The sequence below is a fragment of the Otolemur garnettii genome, unplaced genomic scaffold (assembly GCF_000181295.1).
Source record: "Otolemur garnettii isolate 467f Iridium unplaced genomic scaffold, OtoGar3 scaffold00001, whole genome shotgun sequence".
NCBI lineage: Eukaryota > Metazoa > Chordata > Mammalia > Primates > Galagidae > Otolemur > Otolemur garnettii.
In genome coordinates this window covers 27,794,203-27,806,154 of record NW_003852396.1, presented here as the reverse complement: position 1 = coordinate 27,806,154, position 11,952 = coordinate 27,794,203, and the positions used below count along the sequence as shown (strand labels likewise).

General features: G+C 41.5%; 1 protein-coding gene across 2 annotated transcripts in view; it reads left to right on the top strand.

Moving 5' to 3' along the window:
* The first annotated feature begins 1,539 nt into the window (after positions 1 to 1,539).
* Positions 1,540 to 11,952, top strand: part of POLD3 (DNA polymerase delta 3, accessory subunit) — a 52,416-nt gene continuing 42,003 nt past the window's right edge. For both annotated transcript variants that reach the window (XM_003780903.3, XM_012814183.2), the window contains exons 1-2: positions 1,540 to 1,706; positions 3,440 to 3,495. In XM_003780903.3, coding sequence (XP_003780951.1) covers positions 1,647 to 1,706; positions 3,440 to 3,495 — 116 coding nt within the window. In that variant the 5' untranslated portion in view covers positions 1,540 to 1,646. The remainder of the gene's footprint in view (positions 1,707 to 3,439; positions 3,496 to 11,952) is intronic.

The window sequence follows — 11,952 nt, the reverse complement described above, 5'->3', positions numbered from 1 at the left end:
TGAAAATAAAGTTCATATACCTCTTCACACAGCATCTTAGGCACAGCATGATTTCTCTCAAGTCTCATCTCTCTTCACCGGCATCTTCTCCCAACATTCCAGCTATAATGAACTCTTTTCTATCCCTAGCAAATTCTCCTGTCTCTGTCAGAAACACTCCTCTCTTTCATCCCCACTGGAGAACCTTCCCTAATTTCTCAATTCTGAGGAGTTTTAACAGGTAGTACTTTTTACCCCAGCAGGCACCATTACTAAAATTATTTGTTTACAGCAGGTAAACAACAGTCCTCCCTTAACCCCACTTTCCCATTTCAGTCACCAGAAGACAATAGCAGTACGAAAGTATTAAATATAATAAGAAATTTTAGGACAGAGACCATGTTCATTAATTTTTATTAGAATATATTGTTATAATTGTTCTATTTTATTATTAGTTGTTATTAATCTTTTACTGTACATAATTTATAAATACATACTATAGATATATATAGCTACATGGGGGAAAAAAATGTAACTACAGGGCGGCGCCTGTGGCTCAAAGGAGTAGGGTGCCGGCCCCATATGCTGGAGGTGGAGGGTTCAAACCTAGCCCTGGCCAAAAACTGCAATAATAATAATAATAATAAGATAAAATAACTATAGCCCTCCCTGCATACTCAAGTTTCGGCAGTAAGCCCTGCCTATCTTGGGGTTTTGCATCCTACAGTGTTTTCAATTGCATTTGGTTGGGAAAAAAATTGCGCGCAAGTGGACCCACGAAGTTGAAACCCTGTGGTGTTCAACGGTCAAGTGTATATAAAGAGTCCGGTGTAATCCGCGGTTTTCGGTATCTTACCAGGGGGTCTTAAAAACGTATCCTGTCAGAGGCCGGGCGCCGTGGCTCACACCTGTAATCCCAGCAATCTGGGAGGCCGAAGTGGGCAGATCGCCTGAGCTCACGAGTTTGAGACCAGCCTGAGCTAGAGAGAGACCCCTATCTCTAAAAACAGCCTGGCATTATGGTGGGCGCCTGTAGTCTCAGCTACTTGGGAGGCCAAGGCAAGAGAATCACTCGAATTCGAGAGTTTGAGGTTGCTGTGAACTAGGCGCCAGGGCGCTCTACCGGGGGTGACAGTGAGACTCTGTCTCAAACAAACAAACAAACAAAAATATCCCCTCCCCCGCCCCCCGAATAAGAGGGATTTTTAAGGTCTTATTGTCCGGTGCTGCGCGCCCAGTGCCTAAGAAACGCCTGGAATGCAATAGGTACATAAAGACTATTTGCTAAATAAAGATATCAAAGGGCAAGGATTAATTTTAATTTATTGATTTACATGGGAAAAGACTGTGGCGCCTGCAGGCGAGGTGTTTTGTTCTGAGTCAGTTGCTAAGCGACAGAGGTGAAACTTGAAACCTTGCCGGATTCCGGGACAGTGCGGGTCATCCCAGCCCCTCCCTTCCGCTGCTCCTGCGGGCTCCACCTACTTCGGTCTGCGCCGTCGCCGCGACCAGTTTGGCCCTCTGACGGCCGCCGTAAAGCGTCGCCTCTGTTGCCGTGGGAAACGACCCCGGACGTGGGAGGGGGCAAAGACGTTTCCCGCCGGCGGGAGTTGTGGCTGTGACTGAAAGAGGGCCTCAGAGGCGGTGGGTCCCCGCTCTGCAGCACGATGGCGGACCAGATTTATTTGGAAAATATAGACGAGTTCGTCACGGACCAAAACAAGATCGTGAGGAGATAGGACTGGGGAACGGGGGCGAGCGACTGGGGGCCTGGGCCTGGCTAGGGCGGTTGGAGCCTCGACCTCTCTGTATGTGGCCTCGTGGGAACTGGCCAAAGGGAGACAGGTCCCCGTGGCTTTAGCCCTAGGGCTGGTGAGGACCCACCATGGGGTTCTCTGACGGGCGCGCGGTCCGCGTGCCTTGTCCGGGAGGCGTGCTGGGAGCCCTCCCTGGGGCTTGGACCACGAGATTGGGCGGGGAGAGTATTTCTGAGGCTTCCCTACACCTGTCTTATAAGGTGGTTGGAGTTTAAAGCTCCAAGTTTACAGTTGTGGAAATTATGTCGCATCGAGGTTAACTCACAAGTTGTTTAACCTCCAGACCCTGGGTTTCCTCTCCCTGGAAATACAAAAACACTGATAGAGGGTTGACCTGCCTCACAGAGGTGATGTAAAGATTAAGAGGATGGATGTGAATGCACTTTGCAAACCGTGGTGATTGAATGCCTGCTGTGAGCAAAGGCATTTTGCATACGTATTGCATTTAGTCTTTACAGTGACCCTTATACACGCCCCCCTCCATCGGTGCTAATATTCCTAGAAGAGAAAATCGAAGTCGAGGGGCCAAATAATTTATTTGCTTGTCAGTAAGCGTTAGGCAGGTTTCGAATACAGATCTGCCCATCCTCTAATGCTTTCTTCTACATTACACTGCCTTAGCCTAGTCTATGTAAGTCTTCTAATTTTCAGAAGCTCAGCATTTAGATCGGAAGAGACTCAGATGAGAGTCACAGGCTTACTTGGTCAAGGAAGGCTTAAGACTTGTTATCTGTAGTTCCCAGTCAAATCTGATAGACTATTCATCTACTTTATTCATTTTTTTTTTTTTTTTGAGACAGTTTCACTATGTGGCCCTGGGTAGAGTGCTGTGGCGTCACAGCTCACAGTAACCTCAAACTCTTGGGCTCAAGTGACTTTCTTGCTTCAACCTCCTAAGCAGCTAGGACAGGCGCCTGCCACAACACCTATTTTTTTCCTTGTAGTTGTCATTGTTTTTGGCAGGCCTAGTTGGGTTCAAACCTGCCAGCCCAGGTGGATGTGGCTGCTGCCCTAGCTGCTAAGCTACAGGTGCTGAGCCTATTAATGTTTGTATGGTTGCAGCTTTCCTAATACGTTTCTGAATCATACACTTCAAAATTATTTAGCTTTCTTTTTTTCTTTTCCCTTTTTATTTTTGAGACACAGTGTCTGGTTGCCCAGGCTAGAGTGCTGTGAAGTCAGCTTAGCTCACAACCTCAAATTCCTGGGCTCATGCTATCCTCCTGACTCAGCCTCCTAAGTATCTAGAACCACAGGTGTTGGCCACAATGCCTAATGTTTCTATTTTTAGTGGGGACTGGATCTCACTCTTGTCCAGAATAGTCACTAACCCCTGAGCTCAATCAATGCTTCCTGCCTTGGCCTCCCAGCATGCTAGGATTATAGGCATGTGCCACCATACCCAGCCTAAAATTATCTAGCTTTTGGATGAGGTTTAGGGTAGTTTTGGATGGTAGCCCCCCAAAGATAAATAACTTGGTGCTGCCTATACAGATAGATCTTGGCAAAACTGCAGTGTCATCTATTGTGGTTTATAACGCATAATCATCTAAGGATATGAATCTTTAAGAGCAAGCCCTTGAGACTGATCTGTACTCAGGAGCCATCTAATAAAATATTAAAAAAATTTCTTCTTCTTACAGGTGACATACAAATGGCTGAGCTATACATTAGGGGTTCATGTTAACCAGGCCAAACAGTAAGTCCAATTTACTACCAATTTTAATAATGTTGGAGTTGTTTTGTTTTTAACTCAACAGATAGCTTCTAGATTAGAACTAATTTCCTATTTTGTGGGTAAATAGAAAGAATACTATTTTTACTATTTTTTTTTAGTACTTTTTGCCTCTTTTAGGAAATTGGTGGACTTGTACACCACTATGTGTGGTAATAAAGTTACTAGATTTATTTGCAGCCTCTGGTTCAGGGGTCCTCAAACTTTTTAAATAGGGGGACAGTTCACTGTCCCTCAGACCTTTGGAGGGCCGGACTATGGGCTCCAGGACAAGTCAGCTGCTAAGCAGGACAGGCAGCAGCAACAAAAAAAACAACCGGCGGGCCGGATAATTGTCCTCTGCGGCCACCTGTGGCCCACAGGCGGTAGTTTGAGGATGCCTGCTCTGGTTAATATCACTTTGTTATTTCAAACTGATTAAATGGGCTAGCCAATTCTGTTTACATCTCAGATTTATGTTTGTTTTTGTATATCTTCAGTACATTTTCACATATGCTCCTTAAGCCCATCTCTGGGTGTTATTGAAATACTTCCACAGTGAGGTCAACCAGTGTTTGACACAAGCTGTATGACAGTATAAGACAGGGGAGAGCTGTTCAAACGAAACTAAAAAGAGTGTTTAGGATGGTACACATCATTGCCCTTCTAGAATTTTGCCATATTACCTTTCTTACTGAAACTTGTGGTCCAACTTGAGGCCAAAAGAGAAAAGGCAAGCTTTTGAATTAACTTTAGAATTTTTTGACCTGCAAAGGTTTAATGTTGTCTGTGTCTCAAGGGCAGGAGTTGGTGAACAGGCTGAGGACACATGCTAGGTTAAATGCTCATTTACTTTTATTCCTAAAGGTGGTCTATTCCTTAAGTCATAGGAACTTTCTTTGACTCATAAGAATATTCCACAAGTCTTAGAAAGTCCCTGATCTCTGAAGTGGGTGATCTGTCTTTATCTGGGTTTTTGTTACACAGATCTAGAAGTCTGATTTTTTTTTTTTTTTTTTGGCTGTGGTTTTTAAACTTTCAGGACTAAAACTCTTAGCCCAAGGATGGATTTGGATTGGTTTTGAGGGTCTGAAATTGTCTTAGACCAGCCCTGGCCCAAACCCAGGTAATTTTTAGAATAGACATCTATATAAGAGTTATTCATGGTGGATATTTAAATATGAAATGAAGCAACTGTTAATATATAAGCCTGTTTTAAAAATACATATTGAGGATTGAAATTTCCTAAAGATGAAATAAAGATACTTGCAGTTTTACCATGGCTACCCTGATTACCTATAATTTTGTTTGATTTGGTTTTGGGTGGGTTTTTTTGTTGGTAGGGGTTTCTTTTGTTTGTTTGTTTTGTTTTTGTTTTTTTTTGAGACAGGCTATATTGCCCCGGTTGTCCCGGCTGGAATGCAGTGGCACAGTCATAGCTCATTGTAATCTGTAGCTCCTAGGCTCAAGTAATCTTCATTCCTCAGCCCTCTTAGTAGCCAGGACCGCTGGCATATGCTACCACAGCCAAGCAAAAAAAAATTTTTGTTGTAAAAATGGGGGTCTTGTGTTGCCCAGGCTGGTCTTGAACTCCTGGGCTCAAGTGATGCTCCCACCTGGGCCTCCCAAAGTCCTGGGATTATAGGTGTTAGCCACTATGCCCAATCTACTTATAACTTCTATAGATGTACACACTGTCTAGCTTCTTCCTGTCTAGTCAACTTCATTCCGTAGCACTTTCTACTTCCTTATTGTATTCTAGCCATATTTGCCTTTCTCTTCTTCAAATATCTTAAACTCATTCTCACTCTAGGACCTTTGTGCCTTCTGCCTGTAATGACCTTTTAGCTGTCCTCATCCTTTAGGTTTTAGCTCAGATTTTACATGTTACTTCATGTAAGGAGTCTTGCCTAATCCTCTGTTTCAACTAATCCACCCTTTCCTAACTCTTCGTCATACCATTCTCAACACATTCTAATCATTTTTTTCACAATTATTTTTTTAAATATATTTTAAGATATAATTTACATACTATGTAATTTCACCCATTTAAAGTCTATAATTCAGTGGTTCTTAATATATTCATAGAGTTGTACAGTTATTACCACAATCAATTTTAGAACATTGTCATCACCCCAAAAAGAAATCACGTTCCCATTATCAGTCACAATTCCTCCTCTACATCCACCTCCTCAGCCCTAACAACTACTAAGCTTTCTATAAGTAGATTTGCCTATTCTAAACATTTCGTGTAGATGGAATCACATATAGTTCTGTATATCTGGTTTCTTTCACTTAGCATAATGTTTTCAAGGTTTGTCCATGTTATAGTATACATTAGTACTTAATTTCTTTTTATGGCTAAATGATACTCCAGTATATGGTATGTTAGTTTCCTAGAGCTGCCATATCAAAGTGCTACAAATTAGGTGGCTGAAAACAACACAAATTTATTGTCTTATAGTTCTGGAGACTAAACATCCCAAATCAAGTTTTTTGCCAGGGTCATACTCCCTGTTAAACCTGTGAGAAGGAATCCCCCTTACCTCTTCCAGCCTTGTAATGATTTGCTGGTGATCTTTGGCGTTTCTTGCCTTAGAGCTGTGTAACTGCAGTCTCTGCCTTCATCGTCACATGGCATTCTCCCTGTGTGTATCTTGTAAGGATGCCAGTCATTTTGGATTAGGAGCCCACCCTACTCCTATATGATCTTGTCTTGACTAATCACATCTGTAATAACCCTCTTTCTAAATAAGGCCACATTTAAGGTGTTGAGGGGTGGGATTTCACTGTATCTTTTCTGGGAGACACTTTAGCCATTATGTGGATATACCAAATTTTGTTTATTCATCAATTAATTGATCAACACTTGGGTTATCATATTTTTTTTTAATCACTACCTTTATTTTGTAGGCAGTAAAACTAAGGCATTTCATGAAAAATGAAATCCATTGTACAATGCAAAATATACTCAAAGATCTTGAAACAGAATTAGTATCCTAAGTCTTCATTTCCCACCTTTAGTCAATAAACATTATTCATGGCTCGGCGCCTATGGCTTAAGCGGCTAAGGTGCTAGCCACATACACCTAAGGTGGCGGGTTCGAATCCCCAGCCTGGGCCTGCCAAACAACAATGATGGCTGCAACCAAAAAACGGCCGGGCGTTGTGGCGGGCGCCTGTGGTCCCAGCTACTTGGGAGGCGGAGGCAGGAGACTCGCTTGAGCCCAGGAGTTGGAGGTTGCTGTGAGCTGTGATGCCATGGCACTTTACCCAGGGGGATAGCTTGAGGCTCCGTCTCAAAAAAAAAAAAAAACATTATTCATCTTAAAGGAGGTAAAAAAATTACTCATGTTAAGCATACTGAAAATAAACATTACTTAAACATTACCTCTCTAGCCTGTTTTCATTCATTAACACTCTGGAGTAAAAATAATTATAGTTTTTGTTATGACTTCATTTCTTTAAAATATTGCCTAAAATCAATTTCATTTGGGAAACTTAATAATAACTAATACCATTTGACTTGAAAAAGAATTATGTCTTAAGCATCAAGCCAGAGACATAGCAAGAAAATTAGACATTATCACTTGAAGGTTGTCTCACTCTGCTGTTCACTATCTAATCAGACACCCTTAAATCAATTACAGGAGAAAGTCTAAGAAATTCAGGGATCAATCTCCAAAGTACTTCTGGGAATGTGCTAATACACTGGACAGTTAGAACAACAATAGCAGTAGAACATCTTATTTAAACTTTTGAGATAAAACAATATAGAAATTGGGACCCTTGGGAATTTTTTTTCTTGTTTTGGCAACAAGATCATTTATACTTCATAGGCTTTATACTTGTATCATTCTGTAAGGTTTAATAAAATAACCAAGAGATCTCCATAATACACCTGAAATTTAAAAACACTGCATTTCAGCTTTTATTAGGCTGAGTTTCAAGAACATTCAGTCAGTCTTGATTATTCTTGGGACTACTTCAATTAGGCCACCTTACAAAAGCAGGACCCTAAAAATGGCTCTGACTACATAGTTCTTAGGATAAATGTGTTTATACTTTGACTGAATAGCCACATGGATGTTATAAAGATGGCGATTGTACACCACTATTTGGTGAAATTTCTTGCCTTTATGTTTTCTTTAGTCTTTTTTATCAGTAGACAAAAATTTTCTAAAAAGTCTGTATCTTTTAAGTACAGTCTGTCACCTGTTAAAAGGAGCATCCCATCAGCAGTCAGTAACGTGATTGACAGACATCTTTCCAGCCCTTCTAATGCACAATCCAAACAAAATTAGTGCAAGTCAGACAGAGAGATGGTTTTAAAATCTTCTTAATTGATAATACTGAGGGGATGCCAACTAAATTTCTTTTGATATGAAACATTCAGTTGCTTGAGATAACCACTGGCAGCCCACCACCTTGGTCAAGTCAGGGTAAACAATCAGTGGCTCACACAGGCAGCATAGGAAGAAGGCCGGGTTGAAGCAGCGAGCGGCTCCTTGGGAGAAGGGAGTCAGCCAGGCTTTCCAGTCATGCAATACTCAGATGTCAGTGTGTAGTCGAGGTGCGCATACAGGCACAGGAAATGGCCCAGATGTTGAGGGATGTGGCTTCTGGTGTGGTGCCCCTCCAGAACTGGGGCAGGCACGGTACCCAGGGACCACAGCAGCAACACCTGTAACTACATTTTGACTGATGAACGGTCCTGTTGTGAACATTTGTATACAAGTGTTTATGTGAACACAAGTTTTCAGCTCTCCTGGGTATACACATTATTGGTATTTCTAATTTCTAGGTCATATGGTAATTCTATATTTAATATTTTGAGGAACTGATAAACTGTTATTCAAAATGGCTATACTATCTTACAATCCCAACAATGTATGAGGATTCTAATTTCTCTACATTCTTATCAGCACGTTTTTTTTTTTTTTTGAGACGGAGCCTCAAGCTATCCCCCATGGCATCACAGCTCACAGCAACCTCCAACTTCTGGGCTCAAGCAATTCTCCTGCCTCAGCCTGCCAAGTAGCTGGGACCACAGGCGCCCGCCACAGCACCCAGCTATTTTTTGGTTGCAGCCGTCATTCTTTTGGCGGGCCCAGGCTGGATTTGAACCCGCCACCTTAGGTGTGTGTGGCTGACGCCTTAGCCACTTGAGCCACAGGCACCAAGCCAGCACTTTCCATTATGTTTTTCATTACATGTGTATCTTCTTTGGAGAAATACCTGCTTAAAACTTTTTCACATTTTTTTTTCATTGGGACTTTTTACTGTTCTTTATGTATTCTGCATACAAATATTTTCTCCCATTCTGTGGATTGGTTGTCTTTGTGCTTGCTTTTTTTTGTAGAGACAGAGTCTCACTTTATTGCCCTCAGTAGAGTGCCGTGGTATCACACAGCTCACAGCAACCTCCAACTCCTGGGCTTAGGTGATTTTCTTGCCTCAGCCTCCCGAGTAGCTGGGACTACAAGCGCCCGCCACTTTTTGTTGAGGTTCAGCCAGGGCCGAGTTTGAACCTGCCACCCTCGATATATGGGGCCAACGTCCTACCCATTGAGCCACAGGCATCGCCCATCTTTGGGCTTTCTTGGTGTCATCCTTTGAAGCTTGATGAAATCCAGTGTATTTTTTCTTTTTTAATTTAAACTTTTAGAAAGTATTTTTTGGTTGACAGATACATTGTATGTATTGTATAACATCATATTTTGAAGTATATATACTTTGTGAAATAGTTAAAATCTAGCTAATTAATTACCTCTACTTCTTTTTGTGGTGAGAACTCTTTTATTTTTTCAATTTTTTTTTTCTTTTTTGAGACAGAGCCTCACTTTGTTGCCCTCGGTAGAGTGCTATGGTGTCACAGCTCACAGCAACCTCCAGCTCCTGGGCTTAAGCAATTCTCCTGCCTCAGCCTCCCGAGTAGCTGGGACTACAGGCGTCCACCACAATGCCCAGATATTTTTTTGTTGCAGTTTGACCAGGGCTGGGTTCAAACCCACCACCCTTGGTATAAGTGCTCTACCCACTGAGCCACAGGTGCCATCCTTTTTTTTTCAAACAGAGCTTCAGTATGTTGCCCTCGGTAGAGTGCTGTAGCATCACAGCTCACAGCAACCTCAAATTCTTGGGCGTTAGCAATTCTCTTGCCTCAGTCTCCCAAGAAGCTGGGACTATAGGCGCCCACCACAACACCCAGCTATTTTTTGTTGCAGTTGTTCATTGTATAGCTAGCTTGGGCCGTGTTCAAACCTGCCTGCCTTGGTGTATGTGGCTAGCACCCTAACCACTGAGCTACGTGAGCCAAGCCCATTGTGAGAACACTTAACACCCACTATCTTTGCATTTTTCATGTATATACTATATTAGTAACTATATCATGTAGTCACCATGCTGTATAATAGATCTGTTGGATTTAGTCCTCCTATCTAACTATAATTATATATTCTTTGACCAACATCACTTCACCCCCACCTCCCTCCTAGATCCTTCCTACCTGCTTATAACCACCACTTTATTCTCTACTTCTGTTAAATTAACTTTTTTAGACTCCACATATGATTGAGATCATGTGGTATTTCTCTTTCTGTGCCTGGCTTGTTTCACATAACATAAGCTCCCCCTAGTTTATCCATGTTGTTACAAGTGTCAGGATTTCAGTTTATTTTGGCTGACTAGTAGTCCATTGTGCATGCCTACTACATTTCTTTACTCATTCATCTGTAACAGGCACTTAGGTTGATTCCACATCTTGGCTATTGTAAATAGTGCTACAGTAAATGTGGGAGTGTATGTGTCTCTGAAATCCTGAATTTATCTCTTTCAGATATATACTGGATAGTGAGATTGCTGGGTTTTATGGTAGTTCTCTTTTTAATATTTTGAGGAACCTTCCTACTACTTATGTATGAATTTATTAATTTATATTCCCATCAACAATATATAAGTAGTTCCTTTTCTCCACATCCTCTCCTTGTTTTCTTTTTGGTATATCACTTCTGCTTTTGATGTACTGTCTATAAAGGCTTTTCCTAATCCAAGCTTGTGAAAGATTTATTCCTGTGTTTTTTCTTAAGAGTTTTGTAGTTTTGGCTCTTACATTTAATTCTATGATCCATTTGGAGGTTTTTTTTTTCTTTATCATTCCTAATTATCACTATTTTTAAGTTTTCTACAGATCAGCTTGTTAATATTAAAAATGCTTAAGTCCTCTAAATAAGAATACCCTGAAGCTTTCAGATTAGGTGTTCAAGCTGATTTTTAAGTGAAGCACTTAAAATGTATAAATGTTTACTATGTCTTTTAGGAATCACTTATAGTTAATTTTTTGACTATGGTGTAAGGAAAAGGTCCAACTTCGTTTTTTCATATGTTGGTATACCATTATCCCAGCATTTTGTAATTCTTACTACTGTCATGATATTTTCTCTCACTAGAATATAATATACACGAAAGCAGGAAACTTGTCAAGTTCATCACTGTTCTAATTACTATTGCTGTGTAACAATCACTCCATGAAATGCTAGAAACAATCATTTTATTACATGTACAGATTCTTTTGGTCTGGAATCTGAATAGGGCCCAGTGGGAATGGCTTATGTTTGGTGCAGGATGTCTGGCATCTCACCAGGGAGGTCTCGGTGACTGGAACCTGATTATTAGTAGGCATCTTTATGCACGTTTCTGGCAGTAGATGCTGGCCTTCAGCTGGGGCTTTAGCTGGGGCACTTGGCCAGAGTACTTGCATGTGATCTAGCTGTATGGCCTGGGCTTCCTTGTAGTATGACATCTCCAGATAGTCAGCTTCTTCTGCAGCAGCTCAGGCCTCTAAAAGTTTGTGCTACAGCACAAGATAGAAGCCAATTGTGTTTTCTTACTAGCCTTAGAAATCAAGAGGTGAGTCAGTAGCCCTCCCAGGTTTAAGGGATGGGGATGAACTCTCAATGGGAGGATCCATAAATAGGAAAATGTAGAACATTATGGAATAGAAGATGGTGTCTCAGCCGTCTTTGAAAAATATAATATGCTACTGTATCTTCAGTACCTAGCACATAATGAGTGTCAGTAAATACTGAATGCATACTAAGCATTGTGAGGGTTTTTTGTTGATTTTGGTTGTATGTGTGTTTTGTTGTTTTTTGAGACAGAGTCTTGCTCTATCCCTGGGCTAGAGTACAGTAGCTCCATTGTAACTCTCTGCAACCTTAAATTCATAGGCGTAAGTGATCCTCTGCCTCAGCCTCCCAAGAGGCTGGGACTGTAGGCACACAGCACCTCGGTCGGCTAATGTTTTTGTTTTTGTTTTTGAGACAGTCTTACTATGTCACCCTTTGTAGAGTGCTATGGCGTCACAGCTCACAGCAACCTCAAACTCTTGGGCTTAAGCTGTTCTCTTGCCTCAGCCTCCCAAGTAGCTGGGACTACAGGCGC